Below are 20,457 nucleotides of genomic sequence, written 5' to 3'. Positions count from 1 at the left end.
GGGCACATGCGTTGCAAATAACGACAGGGAAGCAACTGGAAGATGGAACTATAGTAGAACACAATACTATTCAAGATGATTTCAATATTACTACCAGCCGTGGTTGAACATATGAATCCCATAATAAATCCACTTCCGCAGATCACAACAGAAAATATATTCCCACACAAATAAGCAAAGGCAATTTGCAGATGATTTATCATACTGGCCAGCCAGGAAACAAGAAAGGCGTACCGATATTCACACCTCAGGATAACAAAGGCGTTCAATAAAATTCAGAACCTCTTGGTAAAAGGTCAGATTTCTTCCATACACACCTAGTTCCAAACATCAAAATTGCATGCATATTCATCCACGATCCAACTTCCTAATGTAAAATAAGGATAACACAGAGAGCCGCCTTCCAAAGGGCACACTACCAATATGCTCGTGAACCTAGTTCATCCTTTTGATGAGCTCATTGATGTAGTTCTCACGGTTACCAGCGTCACCACCCTCAACATAGTGGTTTCTCTTCTTCTTCAGGCCTCCCAGTGGCGCCTTCAACTTGAATGGCCAGAGGAAGTTGTTGGCCTCCTTGAAGTGGGGGCCAACAGTCATGATCTCATGAACAAGATCCTCAATGCAGATGATGTTGTGCTTGCCCAAGCCCTGATAGAATACACAAAAAGGCGAGAATCAGCATTAGGCTGTAAAATGAAGTTACAGAACCAAAGCAAAAGAGCTTAAGATGGCATACCTCCTCGATAACTTGGTTGTTGGACAGAGGAATCCTCTGCTTGTTCAACTTTCCGTAGCCCCTCTTGTAGATCAACTCCCTGACGCTCTTCAAGTTCGGGTACCTAAAGAAAACAAAGTTTTACCAGCTTAGTTAAGTCATATTAATAACTCTTGTGGGACCACCAAGCTAATCTGCTTAACCTACTCGAGACCCTGAATGCTCAAAATTGTTTGCTTGCTACCGGTGTACAGGCAAAAAAATGAATATTTATGTTCAAAAGCCCTCTTTTACCACAAACAAAAAAACTAGGAGGAATCACCAAGCTAATCTGCTTAAAGTAGTCAAGGCCCTGGATGGATAAAGTTGTTTGCTAGCATCCTAAATATTGTTATAGTGCAACAAATTGAATATATATGCAACACTTCACAGCCTCGTCTACAATAAACTATTAAATCCATTAACAACAATGGTTGCAGTTGTAATCTGGAATCACAATTCTAACAACAGAACCGAATGTCCAAATACACAAAGCCATGATGAAGCATGTAATCTGAAGTACAAATTTGGTATTGCAACACAGAAAACTCTATTTCACTCAACCACTACGTAGTAAGTACATCAGTATGACATGTTTTCAACTGTGTACTTTCACTGCAAAAATATAGCCAAATGAACACAAAGAGCATGATACTGTATGAAAAAACTTACCCGTATGCAACATAAGGCTCAACCCTGCGCAGCATGTTAATGGTAGCCTTGTTGACCTTAAGGAACACACCATTGAAGATCTACAAAACAAAATGTTCAGTTTTATGAACAAACAAATTTCAAATAGCAGAGGCAAAGTTGTAAACCAGCTTGTTGGCGAACACACCTGCCTCAAACGCAAAAGCTGCAAGATCTTCCTGGTCTTTGGGTGCATGGCATTGATACTGTAGTTTTAACAAATTTAATATCAAACAAGTGCATATAAATTCAACACTAATATATAAAGAGTGGCATAATCACATTGACAAGAATAGCAACTTACCCACGGATACGGATCACAAACAGCAGCTTTGCCTCAGGACTGACATAGAAACCACCCTTCAACCGGGCCTCACGCTTGAGCTGCACCAGCTCCTTCTCCTGCTCCCAACACCCACATAAGCAAAAATACACTGTTTAATATTTTATCAAGAAGAAAGCAACTAAATGGCATGATATACCCTAGAAGACAGCAGAGAACTATCCACTGATAAAATAAAACTGGACAGTAGGGATTAAAGTGATAAAAATCAGCAGCATTCATAGATTGCTTCTAATAGTAAATAATCGTACTATTTCAGCAAAATACTCTAAATTGCTTGGACTTGAGCATATTTCCCAAATAAACTATGTCAAACTCGTATAATAAATTAATTATATGCGTGCATTCTATATGCAGGAAGAACAGCCTAGTAGTCCTACGGCACTGGTCAACACATTTCTAAGTACAAACTTTCAACAATTCCGCCTGCGAAGGAATCATATACGCATTGTTCTTACTTCCGATTAGTTTATAGAACGAAACGGACCAACCAGACCAAACCCAGATTCAACAATGCAACCAGATAACAATCCGCAGAAAAGAATGCCCATTCAGAGCTGCTGTATAAGATCGAGCGGAGCGGCGATCTGACCTGAGCATCGTACTCCTCGGCGTACTGCTTGGCGCGGGTGAAGATGAGCTTGCGGCTCTCGATGGACTTCTTCTTCTCGGCCAGGGCCTTCTCCTTCTTGTCGGCCGCCCACTGCTCCTCGCGCTTCCTCTTGCGGAGCACCGACTCCGGCACCGCCACCTTCGCCGCCTCGGACGACATCTGCACGGCCACAGACCAACCGAACCACGACACCTCAGTCAGCCACAGATCGAAACGCGCGGCAAACGGTGAGGGCGGCAACGGCGTGCGGCGCGGTGGCTTACCTTACCTCGACGAGCTGCGTGCGAGACGGGGGATGCGGGGAGAGTGGAGGTCGGAGGTGGGCGCAGGCGGCGGCGGGCGAGGGGAGTGGGAAAGGCGGGTTATGTAGGAGGGGTTTGGTGGCTAGGGTTTGGAGAGGTGTGATCCGACGGCTGAGGCTCTGTGGGCCGGTAGAACTTTGGGCCTTAGTTTGAAGCAATGTGGGGTGTGCCGGAGTGGGCCGCAACTTTGGTTGGACCTGGACCGTCGACGGACCAGCAACTTTCTAGAGGAGAGCACGATTTGCTGCACCCACCCACCTTGTCAAATTGAGGCCCGGCCAAAATTTGCACACAAATCAGCCGCGCCCTGCCAAATCGAGGCCCGCACAAATCGGCCGGCCGTCGAAGATTTGCCGGACGGGGCCGCCGAATGAGCTCGAGCCAGCCGAATTTCGGTTGTCATCCAAACGGCTGATATTGGGCCTGGCGGGTGGGTAACCGGGATGGACCTGCGCTTCAAAAGGCTTGGGCTGTGGTGATTCACATTCCGCTTTCCAACTTCGGCTGCCCAATAAAGGGCCCACACAATTGCAATGGTCTAGAAAACGGTCCACGACTCCGAAGGCCGCCCTCTCCGAAGAAGACACTCGCAAAACGGTGACGGGTCCAGCAGCCTGACACCACTTTTATTTTGGTCTTGTGCACTTAGTGTCTTTGACTTCCCATAGGCTTCATTGACTGAACATTAGACGAAGAAACTTGGCTAGCAGTTGCAGCAAGAGCAGCCACCTCCTGACATTCATCACTATCAGATTCTAGTTTGTCTGAGTCTTGCCCTTGTGGATCATCTGCTTCATCATAGTTAGACATAGCATTCATCATGTCCATCTTATCGGCACCATCATCATCTTCCTCGACTGCAGTTGAAGGATCTTGCATACATCAGCTGTGAATCCACTGAATAGTTCTTTCAACTTATCATAAAACTGGATTGGCTTAGTCAGAATGGAACGATCATTTGCCTACATGGAAAAAAATATAAGAATCATGCACAATGGATGCAGAATTCCGATCATTAAAGCAACAGATAAATACCGAGAGGCCTTCCAAAGTAGATTCTGACAGCTTAAATAATTTTTGGTCTTCATCCCAACCACCACCACTCTCATTGAGATACTTAGCCACAAGTCCCCAAGTATCCCTATGACGCCTCCAATGACGATGAACTTGATCCACACTGTAGGTAGTGCCATAATTGGAGTTTACTGCTGATGTACATGCAGTATGATGCAACTTTTTGAAACTAGTCTTGGGAGGCATCGCCAACTTCTTCTCAATGTACCAACCAAGGAGAAATTCAGATATAGCTATAGGCCAATTAGTAGGCTTTGCCCTTGGGTTTGATCCTGAAGCTTTTTTACTTCCCTTGCCCTCAGCATTCATACTGCTTTCTTCTTGTCCATTGTGTGAACTACAAGGGGATACATGATAAAGTAACAACCATGGCAAGCAATGGTAAAGAAATAATGGTAATAAAAATGGCAGGCTTGCAATAAAAGTATCAGCAACATTACATAAATATGGTTCAGCTACATATATGCTAAATCAATAACACATATTAGAGTGAACTGTATCAACGTTCACTCCACATTAAATTTGCTAGATCATCACGCTTAGCCGCCCACTGTCTGTTCTCTGTGGCTTGATCTGAAGCTGTCCTAGCTGACCTAGGAAGATTGCTAAATCAACGATCCTCATCATATATGATATTGTGAGGACCATTATCAAGGATCCAATTATGTAGCACACAAGTTATTACAAGCTTCACTTGTGTTCTAAATGGAAAACATGGCTTGCTTGAAAGAACTTTAAAGCGATTCTTTAATGTCCCAAATGCTCGCTCGACAGTTGTATGAAGGGAGGAATGCCGAAGGTTGAATAACTCTTGTGGTGTTTCTGGATGTCTCCCACCCATGCTCATTCAAGTTGTACCGGACTCCTCTATACAGTGGCAATATACCAGGTCTCAGCTGCATATCCAGCATCGGCTAAGTAATATTTTTCCTACAACACACAAGACAATGCTTTACTGCCTTATCAAAATTTATTCTATTCTATAGCTTATCAGGACTTGTTGCTAACCTTCAGGCATTAAAATTCCATTTGATCTTTTCAGGGCGGCCCTTAGAACTACGGAGTCATGTGTTGAGCCCTCCCATCCAGCAAGTGCATAAGTGAACCATAAATGAAAGTCCACGGCCGCAAGCACGTTCTGTGTTGGATAGGACTTACGACCTCTAAACCTGTTAATTATATTATCAGGACAAATGCAGGGATGTGGGTGACGTCAAGTGCCCCAATGCAGTCCTATATTGCAGGGAATGCTATTAGTCCAATGTTGAATGTAGCGATGAGAAACTAAATGTTAACTACATTTTAAATGATATATCTCAAAATATGGGAAGAACCGGCCACGGCTACTGATTATCTTTGGATGTGTCGCAAGTGATCTAAGAGTTATTGTTGGGGATTTCCCAAAAAGACGGTCACCCTCGAGGTTTTTTTTTCGGCTAGAGCCAACTAACCTCAAGTTAGTTAACCTCGATGGTCCTAGTCTGGCATAAAAACCATATTAACCTCGCATTCTCTCTGTCGCTTTGGTCTCGAGGTTAAGGGTTATTTGCTGATGGTTAAAATATGAAATGGCTTACCCTTCGTCGTTCGAAGCTAACCTCGAGCAACGAGCTCTTCATTATGCTTTCTACTCAAGTTCGCTGAAGTAAATGTACCAAGGTGAAGGCACGAGGCTGGGCTGCTTCTCCAGCATGAGCCTAAGGAATTTTCAAGCACGAGGCCAAGGAGTCTACAAGAACGAGGCTAAAAAGATATAAAGGTGTGAAAAGCATGATTGCAAGAAGGCATGATAAGCGTGAACCCCCGGAGGCACGATTAGCGTGACTACCTAAAGGCGTGATAAGCGTGACTTGGTAGGAGAATTCTTGTTGTGCAAGTTAACTCCAAAGACCTTTTATGTACGGCATATTCTAGGAATGTAGTAGGTGAAAAGGGTATTTATAGTATGTAAAATGACCCCCGAGTCACTGTAAAAGGGGAGCCTTACACTGTTGTAAAGGGACAGATAATTTTTGGAACGAGTTCGCAAGTGCTTCCACTACATTTGTTGTGTTCGAGTCTTTGAGATTTGCTTCCAAACCTCATCTGTTGTTCTCTAATCCTTTCGAGACCAACAGGGCACCCACCGTGTTCTCAGTCGTGAAAAAACCCATGATGCCACCTCAGAAGAAGAAGAAGAACCGAGAACAAGGGAGAGCAGGAAAGGCAGCTCGTCCTAGTTGAGCAAGACATGGACAAGGTAGAAAAGCTAAAAAGAGTTGAGGCCAACCTAAGAAAAAGAAGTGAGAAAAAGAGAACCGAGGCGGAGACCTCGAGCCAAGCTTCACCACAAACAAACACACAGAATGACCCACTCGGAGAAAAAGAGGAAGAATTAGCCTCGGCACTTAAACAGCTACAAACATTGAAGAAAGAAAAAGAAAATTTCGCTCAAGAACTCCAAACACAAAATATAGTGGCTAGCAAACTGGCAAAGTTAAACGAAGCTAAAAGATAACTAGCGGAATTGCAACAAGAGCTGAACGAGTTGCAATACCTGCGAACAACGCCGCCACAACCACCACTCTAGGGGCTAACCACCAATGATACACCCATCATACACCCAAATTCCAGCTTCATTAGGCACAACACCCCAGTGACAACGAACACCTACATAATAATTGATAAAAGCTCTCCACTATTCTTAGGCTTGCAAACAGCCCCATGGCCCACAACCTACAAGACGATCATATTGCCAAAGTTTAACGGGCAAATAGACCCTCGCCATTTTGTCATGAGCTACGAGGCAGCCATAGCTTTAGCGGGAGGAGATGATGTGGTGCTGGCAAAATCATTCATAATAGCATGCGAAGGCGCAGCTCTAAACCGGTACTCTCTGCTTCCGCCACAATCCGTATACAGCTAGATAGATCTCAAAACAAAGCTGGTCCAAAACTTCCAAAGCTTTCATAGCGTCGTGGCCGACGAAGGAGATCTATTCAATTGTGTTCAAAAGGATAAAGAGCCTTTAGCAAATTATGTGAAAAGGTTCGTCCAGCTCAAATCGCAAACTTCTAATGTAGAAGATAGCGTAGCTATAGCAGCTTGCATCAAGGGGCTCAATCTAGGTCCAACAGCCTCGAAGCTATCAAGGAAAAAACCAAAAATAATGGAAGCCTTGTTCGCAGAGCTAGAAAAATACTGTAGGTCAGATGAAGACCACAGAAGGAGAGTGGTAGAGAGAAACCACCATAGGCAAGCTAAAAAGACAAGAACTGGCAAGCCTCGAGATACAACCACACGCAGCAACACCACTCGTACCCAGCTCAACAAGTGATGTCGATCGAGGGTAATCAACCCTCGCAGCAAAACCAAAACCAAAACTAAAACCACCAACCACCATCAAACTTTGTCAGCGGCCAGAGCGACGGTTACGCCGAGAGGGGAAGATGCTGAGGCAGAGGGCCTCCGAGGCCAAATAACCAAAGTGACTAGCAAAGAATATTTTACTGTACCTTACATGGCAAACAGCTCGATCATACAACATACTTTTGTCCAGAAACCAAAAAGACTCTCGAGAGAATGGCCGACGAGAAAAAAGCGGCCGCGGCACCCAAAACCATCCACCATACTACCTTTTAGCCATAGCAACCATACTTCCCAAACCCTAACCTCGCAAGCTTTCAACCCGCCATGATGTGGTAACAGTCACCATAATTCCACCCTCAAACTCAGCAAGCCTCGCAAACCGCGAGCTTCGCACCTTCCCAACATCTCCACGAAATACCACTACCTCCACCAAATCTACCCAACTAAATTCCAAAAGCCGAGCCTAACAACCCACAAACAGCAATCCCAAAGCCTTACCCACCTACGGCATGATAATGCCAATCTCAGGAGGATCCTCGCAACAAGAGCATCAGGAAGATAGCCCAAATGCCTTACCAACCTTTGGCATGATAATGCCAATTGCCGGAGGATCTTCCCTCGAGTTTGAAAACAAGAGACCAAAAAAAATATTAATTCAGACAAGTCAATACAATCATACCTCATGGGCCTCCAGCCAAGCCAGAGTAGGCGCACATGCCCATCTCTTTCACGGAGGAAGACTTTAAATTGAAGACAACCTCGCACAATGACGCGATGGTGATCGAGGCCATCATAGCCTGGTGAAAAATTCAAAAGGTCCTAGTTGACAATGGAAGCTCTACGGACATCATCTTTGCAAACACATTCAGAGAGATAAAAATTGACCCCACTTGCTCGAGACGGCAGAGGTCCCATTACTTGGCTTCGGGGGAAAGCCAGTTAAAGCCTTGGGAAAAATTTCGCTTCCCGTCTCATTTGGAAATCTGGACAACGCAAGAATGGAATGCATAACGTTCGACGTTGTCGAAATGTACTACCCATACTTTGTTATCCTCGGGAGAGGGTTCATCAACAAGTTTGATGCAGCGATAAGACAACTTTTCTTATGTATGAAGATCTCAGCCCTAAAAGGGGTCATTACAGTATATGGCGACTAGCAAACCGCTAGAAACATAGAGAAAGGCGCAACCCTAGGACAGAAGAATGTCCACCATCTAACAAGTCCCAACAAGGTTGAGAAACAAGAAGAGAAAATGCCATATGTTGAGCCCAAGAGGGACAAAGAAAAAGTAAAAATAAGTGCAGGTGGCAAAATAAAACGAGTTCTCCTAGATGACTGCATCATGAACAGATATGTGACGATAGGGGCTAACCTCGAGCCTGAGGAAGAGAAAAAAAATTAATTGAGTTCCTAAATAAAAATAAAGATGTCTTCGCACTTAAGATATAATGCCGCGGATTCCAAGGCCATCTCTTGGGCCTCCCTATTCTTTTGGGCCTACAAATTACAAGGTGGTGGGCTCCTATGTGGTCAAACCCTTTTCATGTGGGCTAAAACAAATTACATCGGAGGAAGCGTCGGAGCAATAACGTTAGGGGATCCAACGGCTATGTGATATGGCCAATGGCACCGGATGATCCAACGGGGACATCGGATAAAACGTCGGATGAATTTTTGAGGAATTTGGGCGCATGAAGTCCAACGGCTAGTTGCACCGGATGTTCCGATGCAGCAGCGGCGTCGAGAGGGGACAGCTTGGTAAAAGCGAGTCGTTCTCAGGACTTCAGGGAGCACCCACGGATTCCAAGGCCATCTCATGGGCCTCCCTATTCTTTTGGGCCTACAAGTTACATGCTGGTGAGCTCCTGTGTGGTCAAACCCTTTCACGTGGGCTGAAACCCTGATGTGTCCGATTCAGCTTCCCATACACTACCTTTTTCTTCAGAAAAAGTCCTTTTAACTTCCCTCATCTATCGTCCAAGTCTAGCCTTCATCCCTCATTTGCAAAATCGGATATCTGGCATCCCTCATCTATCAAATCCAGTTGAGTTAGGTCCCAAGGCTGTTTTGAAGGTGGTTTCGTGTGACATGGTATAGGCCCCACATGTTAGACAACAAGTAGCGGTGGACCCTTTCTTCTTCATCCTTTTCTTTCTCCTGCTCCCTCTCTCTCCCTATGAGCGGCCATGTACGACTATCTCTCCCTCACTCACCCCCGCCTGCAGGTCCGCTGCTATCTTCACCAATGCTCCCGGCAGCCGCTCGTCCCCCATGCTCGGTAGCTGCTTGTCATCCGCACCCAAACCCGGTGGCCCTCGTCCCTCTCCGTTGCTTGTCCTCCGCTCGAAACCAGCGAGTCGAGGGCCCTCGTCCCTCTCCGCCGTTTGTCCTCCGCCCGGAGGCCGAACGAGTCGGCGACCCTCATTCCTCTCCACCAAGCGGCCCTCATCCCTATCGGCTCATCCTGCTGCCGGAGGTCAATTCGCAATGCCGTGGTTGGAGGAGCAGCAGCTCATCGACAGTGCGAAGGTCTAGCAAATCCAAGTGACGGTATCTTTGGATGACTTGGAATGAAAAATGCATCATCGGATGTTCCGATGCCCCCTCCCCTCCTAGAAAAGCGTCGGAAGAATTGGTACACTATGGAGAAAATCAGGCAAGCGTCAAAAGAATTGGTACGCTACGGAGATTTGGCAAGAATTGCTTCAGCACCGGATAATCCGACGGTGCCATCGGAGGAAGTGTCGGATCAATGACGTCATGAGATCCAACGGCTATGTGACGTGACCAGTGGCACCGGATGATCCGATGGTGGTATCGGATAAAGCGTCGGATGAATTTCTGAGGAAATTGGGCACGTGGAGTCCAACGGCTAGTTGTACCGGATCTTTCGATGCAGGCCAAAAATAGACCATCGGAACATCCGATGGTATACTTTTTAACTTAGCCGTTAGAGCAACGACTCTTTGAACCCTTGAGGCTATTTATACCCCCATTATTTGCCCATTTGGAGTTGCAGGAGTGTCAAGGACTCAAGCAGGTGTGCATCAGGGTCATCAAGGACATGCTTGCCAAGGTGGCGACTCCCTAATGATGTCGTCTTCAACCAGGAAGAGGCAAAGATCTCTCAATTTCTATTCTATCAGTGCTACTGCTAGTTAAGTTCAGTCTCATGCTATCTATCCTTGACTAAGTTCATCATCAGTGCCAATTCTATCTGTAATCTACTATATGCAGCTACTACTATGTAAGTTCAGTATCGCATTACAGTTGGCTAAGTTTATGACCAATGCAAGATTTTTGTGGTCAATCTAAATGCATGTCCACTCAAGTTTGAGAGATTTTGTAACTACTTGCATTTTTGCAAGGGGTCATTGTTTTATTCGAAAAGCTTGCAGCATTAACTGTTTTATGTTACTGTAACAATCTAGCGTTAGTGTTACGTTTGCAAAAACTGGCAAAGGTACTAAGTTTTCTTCTTTTTTTTTAGGTAAAAAGGCACTAAAGTTTTCATGAAGACGTCATGTCACACTCCCCAGATTATAATGGTTTGAATAAGCAAGATAATAACGCACAAATCAATCTATTCTCCTGCAAGCACAGGTTCATAATTCTGTTCAATGACTTGGGTTCAGCCATGTTCCAAACTCACCTCAACTTACATGAATCATTCAGGTATCCATGGTTCTGTTCTCTACCAAAATCACTGTCCATAAAGTTACAACCCAGGCAGTAGCCCAAGAATTTGTAACAGAACATATGCTGATTGGGTTTCAGGCCTGAGAACTAAAATTGCTACACACTGAATCAAAAGAGGGGGCATCAAGATAGACACTGCTTCACTACAAAAATGTGCCATGACATATCTCGCTTCCAAATTGAAGAGTAAACTCTTGACACGTTCAATACAGTATGGGCACATCTTCTCTGGAGAAAAATAGCAAACAAAGAAGTTAGCACAAATGAACATTAGAGAGAGCCAGTTTTTTTTAAGAAAAAAAAAGACAAACATAAAGAGAGGTTGAATTCACCTTTATGGGGACTGATTTGAATCAATCGATCCAAAACCCTCCAGTGGCCACACCTAAGATTGAACAAAAAATATCAATACTCCCCCATTTTCACCTAGATGGCAAACATGCAGTGATAAAATTCTAGGGTGATGGCCCACATGACAGATTTGGTAGCAATGTAGCATTTGGATTGTGCTAAGAATTATAAAAACATGTTAGCATCAAGAAGTAGCAAGTTCAAGCAGGTAAATCTGCAGAACAAATAGAGTATGAAGAAGTATGTTCCAATTTCTGTGTCCCACAAATCAAGATTTGAAGTTTATTATAAGCTTCAAAAAAAGAAGAAATTGTATGTTGATATATCAGGGTACAAACATTATGACCTATAATTAAGGAAGTTCAACCCAATGCCCTTTTTTGTCCTATTTACATCCTGGCATTGGGGAGATATGATGCCCAGTTATTTTAGGGAACCTCCATACTCAATACTGCATTAAGTGACCATGCTGAAACTGGAACAGTAGTATTTATCCTCTAATACACACCAGTAAAATGTATTGCTCCGGATTATTATCATTGGACAAAATTGATGAGTTATCCAGGAATTTGAGATTAAAGCATGGGTACATAAGACGATAAGAAGATACTGAAGCTCTTGAACTCAACGCTTAACCATAACATGTCAGCAACCATGCACTTGCAATATAGTGTTAAGGTATAATTTTGTCTTTTTCCGCAAATTTAAGGTAGTTGCTAGTTGCTTGCGTCCATGGAACCATAAAGCAAAATATTGGTTCCAGAGATTCCACCATATTAAATTAATGGGGATGCAAAATAAATAATTGAGCTTACCCGACAAAAGATCTTCCCTGTAATGAGACCATAAGGCACAGCTCCAAAATGCCTTGAATCTCTAGAAGCATAAACATTATCTCCCTGCACCCAAACATGACCTTGTGGTACCTATAATTACATCACCAAGGCAAGAGCATGAGGTGATCATACAAGTTTTTAAAGAAAATAACCATAAGTCATAAAAGAAACAATTGAGAAATAAACAACGGCACTCGTCATGTCCGAATATCACACCTGGAACCCGCTAAAGCACCAACATTGAACATAAACAAATGTTGGATTTTAATGACAGGGATGTCTTTCATAGTCTTCGAAAACAAAACCTCAACAAGCCAATTTTTTTCTGCTATTGGTTGCAATCATTTGAAACACAACTGTAGGAATTGTATCTTCTGATGGAGTGATGACTGATAGCAAAAGAAAACAGAAAAAACGGTTTGGCCAGCATGGCAGCATGCAATCCTAATTAATTAAGTATCATATTGGTAGTGATTATTTTTAGACTTAATAACACCATGTCTCATACTGAACCAATACCAACAGTCCAGAGTTGAGACATTTCTAAGATCATGCACAGATTTTGAAGTGGAGCTCACAGAAACGTTTCTAAGTTCGATGCAACTCTAAGCAGATATAAAAAATAAGGGAATTTAAAATTAAACAAAGCACGGAACTCTTCATGTCAAACCCACGAAATTGATAAATTCATAATGAATATGGACATAAGCAAATGTCATAATTTATACAGGAATTCAGATAGTTTTGGAAAACCAAAACTCTGTAAGCCAAATTTGCTCAGTGATGACTGACAGTAGCACTACCACAGAGCAAGGTTTTTCCCATCACATCACATAATCCTAAGTATCTAATCAAATCAGCAGAAATATTTTTTGGGTTAATAACACCATATCTGCAAAAGGGTCTCTACTCTAGTGGTTAGAGCACCTGGTAGCACTCAGCAGGCCCAGGTTCAACACCCCGTGGTAGCGAACTAAACGGGTCTGAAATAAAAAAGTATAAAAGAATAGGTAGGGGCTTCCCCTGCTGACTTGGATAAAAAAAATAACACCATATCTCATACTAAACCAGTATCAGTAGCTCAAGCACTACATTTTCCTAAGATCATGCACAAATTATGAACTAAAGCTGATAGAGATATTTCTCCAAGTTTGGCGACTAGTAGAGTCTAATTATCAATTACCAAAAACACAAATGTCACCACTTCAGCAAATGGCATCACATTACACTCATGGAAAAACACTCGCCTTTCTTGCATCTCAATTTGAAGCAAAAAAAAATAGTCAAAACTACTACATCATCTTTGCCGAAACTTCTTCAAATCTACAATGCTCACAAACAAACCAAGAAAATTAGATCGTCTGCTAACACCTCAAGAAGCACAACAAATACTGTAATCAATTACCACTAATCACCAGCTACTGCCGGCAATAGTATGCCAAGCATCTAGAATTGCGTCAATGAATCACACCACACAACCAAATTGTAATAATCTTTAAAGCAGCAAGAGCATCAGCTGAGACTTAATCCAATCACGGAGGCAGCATAGCAAGCAGTACGAGCTCAAAACCCAGCCCAGTATCTACTCACCACGACGGTCTTGGAGGCGTCGCTGTTCCCGGGGTCGACGAGGTAGGTGACAGAGTCGCCCCCCATCCCGACGACGCGCTTGGCGACCGCCTTGCGCGGGTCCTCGGGGGAGATCATCAGCACGACGTCCCCGGGCCCCACCCGCCCGCGCCTCACGCTCACCTTGTCCACCGCCACCACGTCGCCAGCCAGGTTCATCGCCGGCAGCATGCTGGGGCCCCGCACGATGGCGAGCGAGCAGAGGTGGTGGTCCACGACGTGGACGGCGCAGAAGGCCTGCGCCACCAGCAACGCGCGGGAGAAGGCCTCCCCCGCGATGTTCCGCCACGGGATGGCTCCGAGGCGCCGCACGAAGGCCGACATGGCAGCGGCGGCGGCGAGGGGAGAGAGCTTGGTAGAAGCGAGTCGTTCTCGGGACTTCAGGGAGCACCCGCGGATTCCAAGGCCGTCACCTTTGGCGCCGTTTGGATAGAACCTTTAATCGGATGATTGATGCTAATTAGAAATATTAAATATAAATTAATTACAAAACTAATTGTATAGATGGAGTCTAATTCGCGAGACGAATTTATTAAGCTTAATTAGTTCATAATTTGACAATGTTTAGTCCATAATTTGATAATGTGGTGCTATTAACCCTTCGTTAATGATGAATTAATTAGACTTAATAGATTCGTCTCGCGAATTAGCATAGGGTTCTGCAATTAGTTTTGTAATTAGTTAATGTTTAATTCTCCTAATTAACATCCAATATGATACTGCTAAAATTTAGCACTTAGTATCAAACACTCCTTTTGTCACACGAGAACAATATAGCTTCTGGACTTATGGAGATTGATTGAGAGTAGAGAAGAAGCTGCAAGGGAAACCAATCACCAGATCTACGAACTAGATGAAAATCACCACAACAATCTTCCTCTCCATGGACTAAATCTTGGATTTCCCCCTTCCTGGAGAAGCTAGCTCATGGGTGAGAACAAGTAATGGGAAAGTATGGATGGTAACGGGTACATTACCCATGAGTAGAGAATTTACAGATCTGCACCCACGAGGCAAACTCTACACCCGTACCCGCGTCCGCCACCCGTCACAGGCAAGAAGTTGTGCCCGCGCCCGTCACCCGCAGGCACAGTCTACCTGCGGGCACACCCGTGCCTGCGGCAACGGGGGACGGTGGAGCAAGCGGCGGAGGGGACGGTGGGCGGCGGAGGGGGCAGCAGAGGGCGGCGGGGGTGGCGGAGGGCATAGGGGGCGGCAGGCGGCGAGGAGTGGAGAGGTGGCGGCGGGGTGTACGAGCAGCCGTGGTGTGGGAGTGGAAGCGGCCGAGCGGAGGTCGGAGGGCTGCGGGCTGCGGGAGGATAAAAGTAGATGGGGAACCTAGAAATTCATTATATACTTGTACGTGGGTCAACATGTCAGGCGGGTTCGCGGGTTTGCAGGCACGGGTAAGGTATTTTTATACCCACTAAATTTTTTTCCCACTAACACAAACTCAAACCCGCAACCGTGCCCGTGAGCACAAAATGACACCCGTATCCTCACCCTAGTGGATTTTTACCCGCGAACACACGAATAATTTGTGACCATTACCATCCTTAGGGGAAAGTTAATCGGACACACGAATAATTTGTGGCCATTACCATCCTTAGGGAAAGTCAATGCGGTAGAGTGAAAATGAGAAGAGGAAAAGGCTTGTGGGGGTCGGTGGTGATTATAGCCAGGCGGCTCAGTTGCTCAGGCAAGGACCTCAAGCGACCGATTTGCTCGGCCTAGTGCCCAAGCAGCAAACACATGCAGATGTCTTAGGCACCGTTTTGAAATTGGTTTTTCAAAGCTCCCGAAATTTCTATCACATCGGATGTGTAGATACAAATTAGGAGTATTAAACATAAACTAACTGCACAGATGTAGGCTAATTTGCGAGACGAATCTATTAAGCCTAATTAGTTCATGATTTGACAATGTGATGCTACAGTAAACATATGCTAATGATGGATTAATTAGGCTTAATAGATTCGTCTCGGGAATTACCTCCATCTGTGTAATTAATTTTATAATTAGCTCCTGTTTAGTCCTCCTAATTAGCCTCCGAATATTCGATGTGATATGAATTTTAGTCCGAACTAAAGATCCAAACACCCCCTTAGCTAGGCAATTTTGACAATGCTACACAGACTGGTAGGGCTAACAAGTTCAAGTCAAAATCATCTCGTGTGTCACATGATGAGGATGATATGGATGAGCTAACCAATAGTTTGGAGAAAATTGAACAAGCCCTTGTAAAACCAGTTCAGGTTGCACCTCCACCGGACCCTAACACTCCTTCATGGGACATGCTCAAGCAAATTGCATTAACGGCGGATGATAGGCTCGCGGTGGGCGCATACCTCTCCAAGCCAGAATTTCAAGTCCTTCGTGGTTTCCTTGCCAATATGGGTCAAGAATACCTTGAGCGCTGGGTGTACGAGTATTTGTCTAGGGTGATCCTGGCAATGAGTGATCTTGTCGAGGAATGTAGGTTGCATGAGCTTTTGGTTGTGGTTGATGTGTCTGTTTTTGTTGCACCCTTTTGGGATTAGTATGTATGATATGACAACATGCTAAATATGTGTTACCATTGAGGATAGTTAGAGAACTTTCTGAATTGTATGAACAAATCGTTGATCCTCATGGGACAGCCTACGTGCTGTGCTTTTGCATAGTTGAATTATCAACTAATGTTAAGTTGTAATATATTTGGAATGATCGTTAGCCTATATTAATTTCCTATGATTATTTGAATTTCCCGTGATTCTGTTCTTTGTCAGACTTGATAAATACATAGAGTTGTTGATTACTACAAATTATCAGCGGAGCATATGTTTCCAATACAAACTTGTATAGGAGTAATCTCACCACACTTCAAACTAGCGGTGAGTGCAATCACAGGCAATTTCATAAGCCAAACACAGCCTGACCGTTCAGGACTGCAACCAAACATTCACAGATGTTAACACTTGCCTGGCCAGGCAATCTTGCAAGCAATAGCAGGCAGCTTACAGGCAGCTGATATTCTCAAGCAAAGTGTCCAGGGCTGCATCCAAACAAGCCCTCAAACCCTCAAAGGATGTTGGTTGTCTCGTATGGTCGTACACCATGGTTCGTGCTAAACCGAGAGGCCAGCACGCCATGGTTCTTGTGAAGTCGCGGGGAGTTTTTACGCCATAATCCTCATTGTTCGTTTCTCGATTCTAGTTTAGTCGTGAAGTGCTGTACCTTTTTTGAAAAAAAGATGAAATAGCATCATAGTAGTATGCATCTTCCTCTTAGAAAAAAAAATAGTTGTATGCATCTTCCAAACAAGTCTTCATACGGTCACCACAGCTGATGTGTGCACCGATGTGACTGTCGCATCACATCAGGCATGAGAGGTGGTAATGGATCATGACTCTCATTCCTCCTTCACAATCCAACTTAGCTTTATTTATTTTTAAGTTCAAAATCATATAAAATTATGATCCGACTCTTATAAGCTCGATCCTTAGGGGTGTTTGGATCTTTAGTCCGGACTAAAATTCATGTTACATCGAATATTCGGAGGTTAATTAGGAAGACTAAAATTCATGTTACATCGAATATTCGGAGGCTAATTAGGAGGACTAAACATGAGCTAATTATAAAACTAATTACATAGATGGAGGCTAATTCGCGAGACGAATTTATTAAACCTAATTAATCCATCATTAGCACATGTTTACTGTAGCATCATATTGTCAAATCATGGACTAATAAGCTTAATAGATTCATCTCGTAAATTAGTCTCCATCTGTACAATTGATTTTATAATTAGTCTATATTTAATACTTTTAATTATTAATGTGATAGGAATTTTAGGAGCTCTCGAAGAAACAAACGTTGTTTAATTTGTTAGGATAAATCAGAGAACCGCACGAGTGACACGAGTGGACGTCGACTACTCGACCGCAGAGACAGGGAGCAGGATGGGGGAGCAAGGCGCACCGCGTGCCAGTACGACGCCTCCGATCAGATCGGAGTTTGGATAAAGGGAGAGGGACGGAGTACAGACTGGACAGCGAGCGTGCAGTCCAGTCCACGCTCCACACAACACGGGCCGTAGAAAGTGACACGAGTCCTGGGTCCAGTGGCTACTGTGGCTAGTAGTACACCGCCAAAAAGACTGGATGCCGGATGTGCTTGGCCACTGGTCACCACCGACTCCACCAGCGAGCAGCGGCATCTGCATCAGTCTGTCACCGATCACTGTTCGCTTCCAAAAGCAACGCAGGCACCACCATCCGAGTTTCCGAGACTTGTCATGTGCTGTTTCTGCTTGGGGTCCGTGGTTACTGGGCATCCCTGCAGGCCTGGAGACTCGTATTTGCTGACTAGCTTATGGCACCCATGAGCTGATTAGGCACATCGTTCAAGGCATGTTTGATACAAGATGCTAAAGCAGAATCATGTTCGGATCCTAATTAGGAAGACTAGATATAAATTAATTATAAAACTACTAATTGCACATATAGAGTTTAATTCGCGAGACAAATCTATTAAATCTAATTAATCCATCATTAGCAAGTGGTTACTGTAGCACCACATTGTCAAATCATGGACTAATTAGGCTTAATAGATTCGTCTCGCGAATTAGACTCCATCTGTGCAATTAGTTTTGTAATTAGACTATGTTTAATACTTCTAATTAACATCAAACATCTGATGTGATAGGTACTTAAAGTTTAGTTGTGGGTATCCAAACACCTCCTAAGACTATGGACCAAAACTGAACCTAATGAAAAGTTTAAGGACGAATTTGAAGGCAGCAGCTTTTCGCCATGGTGCGTGGTGCTATAATAATCAAGCACATAGCTATTTTTTTAGATAATGGAAAAAGATACACCAAATAATCAAGCACAGAGCTATACTGCCACATGACGATCTACTAGCACTCTAGCAGTGCCAAGTAGTATAACAAAACCAGGCATGAGATTATTTATAGCTATTCCTCACCAAATAAAAACGAGAACATGCACATGCTACTCCATTTTTTTTTTAAAAAAAACAGTAGCCCGTTAAACCAGGATCCAGGAATACAAGCGCCTGCTCGGAGTGGATATGGACAAACCGCCAAGTTTGACTAGACGACAAAGCTCTAGATCTCAGGCCGGTGACAGTTTTCTTCGTTTGTATCCCCTTATAAACGGCTTATCTTATCGGTGGAAATAAACGAGAATCTCGCCAAACGCTTTGTTTATTTCCACCGATTCTCACTTACGTGGTAAGCCGTTTCAACGATTTGAACTACGAGAAGTGAAAAGCGAGAAGCGAGAAAAATCTTCACTTAAATTATAATCCAAGCATGACTAGAAAAAGCGTATACAAACAGGGCCTAAGAACATTTGAGAGGGCTATTAGGCCTGGTTTGGTTTCTCTTGCTTATTTTTGCACCCGTCACATCATCGAATATTTAGATACTAATTAGAAGTATTAAACGTAGACTATTTACAAAATCTATTACATAAGTGGAGGCTAAACGGCGAGACGAACCTATTAAGCCTAATTAGTTCATGATTTGACAATGTATTGCTACAGTAAATATTTGCTAATGATAGATTAATTAGATTTAATTAGGCTTAATAGGTTCGTCTCACCGTTTAGCCTCCACTTATGTAATGAGTTTTGTAAATAGTCTACGTGCTAAATATAAGTAAAAGTACTGCACCAGCACTGGTACGAGAGCGTGATTTAAAAGTCAATCAGGCAGTGTCAGGTATCATGACCATGGTCAAGACTCAGGAGTCAAGACGCGGGCGTCGGCACCGACAGGGGAGTGACTGACGGACGGGAGGTGAGCCCTGCGGTCTTTGGACGGACGGAGCCGGCACGGTGTTCGGCTCTCGCCTCTCGGGCAGCGCGGCAGGGGAGAGAGAGCAGCGAGAGCCACGCCGGGCTCACCATCCTTCCTCACGCGGCGGCCACGTGCTCTATGCTCTCTCCCCCCTCGCTCGACACGCGTCGCCCCCACCTCCAAGCAAGGGGAAAAGTCTGGCCGGTGCTCCCATATGCACGCCACGTGATCTCTGGGCTCTGGCGCGCCGAACGCGACAGTGACGGAGACGGGAATGGAGCGGAGAGCCCAGGCCTCGAGGCATGGATGGCAACGGACACGGTTTGAGTTTGTACCCGAACTAAAAAAAATTAGCGGGTATAAAAATGATTTACCGCAAACCCGCTACATAGTGCCTAATACGTGGAGAGATTTCTTCCAATCCTCCCAGCTGCACGCACTGCTGCAGTCCCACTACCTCTCTGCCACCCGCCCTCGCTTCTTGCCACGAGACTCCTCCGTTGTTCGAGTCCTGACGGTTGGTTGCCTAGTGGGCACGGGTGTACTCGCAGGTAGACTGTATCTGCAGATGACGTATGTGGGCACAACTTCTTATCTATAATGGGCGGTAGGCGCAAGCACGGGTATAGAATTTGCCTCACAAATGCGGATAAACCCTCTACTGCTGGCAATGTACCCGTTGCTATCCATACATGCGGGCAATGTGCCCGTTACCATCCATACCACACGGACCAGCGCCCACAGGTCACCGTGCAGCCTCGTCTGCCTGCTCCGTGCATCCGGTACGGCCCGGACGCGTCCGCTCCCTTTTCAAAAAAATTCAACCGCGAGGCGCTGAGTCTAAACTTCGCGCTGGACCGGTCCTTTCACTTCGGCTTAACGCGCCACGTACCCGATCTTTTTCTTCTAAACTGCTCTGGATCGACTACTGATCAACCAATCACCCACCCACCGTGCAACATCTTTCCGCCCGGCCGCACCGCACGCCCGTTCTCCTTGGCTCTTTGC

At 44.6% G+C, this 20,457-nt stretch overlaps 2 protein-coding genes and 1 pseudogene across 3 annotated transcripts; all 3 read right to left on the bottom strand.

Annotated features, from left to right (window-relative positions):
• Nucleotides 1-253: 253 nt before the first annotated feature.
• Nucleotides 254-2,825, bottom strand: LOC117865423 (large ribosomal subunit protein uL30x). 2 transcript variants are annotated; one of them, XM_034749619.2, is made up of 7 exons: nt 2,667-2,825; nt 2,383-2,562; nt 1,752-1,849; nt 1,596-1,653; nt 1,430-1,509; nt 740-842; nt 254-651 (listed from the first exon to the last, which is right to left on the bottom strand). In XM_034749619.2, the coding sequence occupies exons 2-7, from the start codon at nt 2,560-2,562 to the stop codon at nt 436-438; spliced, it is 735 nt and encodes a 244-aa protein (XP_034605510.1). In that variant the 5' UTR covers nt 2,667-2,825; the 3' UTR covers nt 254-435. The 2 variants fall into 2 exon arrangements, with proteins under 2 accessions (XP_034605510.1, XP_034605511.1); XM_034749620.2 differs by having other exon boundaries at nt 2,672-2,820.
• A 429-nt stretch (nt 2,826-3,254) lies between these two features.
• On the bottom strand, nt 3,255-4,088 carry LOC140223505 (uncharacterized; annotated as a pseudogene).
• Nucleotides 4,089-10,695: 6,607 nt separating this feature from the next.
• LOC117862793 (mitochondrial ATP-independent inner membrane protease subunit 1a) lies at nt 10,696-14,061 on the bottom strand. The gene is made up of 4 exons (XM_034746317.2): nt 13,605-14,061; nt 11,994-12,104; nt 11,160-11,212; nt 10,696-11,055 (listed from the first exon to the last, which is right to left on the bottom strand). Exons 1-3 carry the CDS (start codon nt 13,965-13,967, stop codon nt 11,162-11,164), a joined length of 525 nt encoding a protein of 174 aa, XP_034602208.1. The 5' UTR covers nt 13,968-14,061; the 3' UTR covers nt 10,696-11,055; nt 11,160-11,161.
• Nucleotides 14,062-20,457: the final 6,396 nt, after the last annotated feature.

Source organism: Setaria viridis, chromosome 7, assembly GCF_005286985.2.
Source record: "Setaria viridis chromosome 7, Setaria_viridis_v4.0, whole genome shotgun sequence".
Classification (NCBI taxonomy): Eukaryota; Viridiplantae; Streptophyta; class Magnoliopsida; order Poales; family Poaceae; genus Setaria; species Setaria viridis.
Note: the sequence above shows the minus strand (reverse complement) of the source record. Positions and strands in the feature narration are given on the sequence as shown.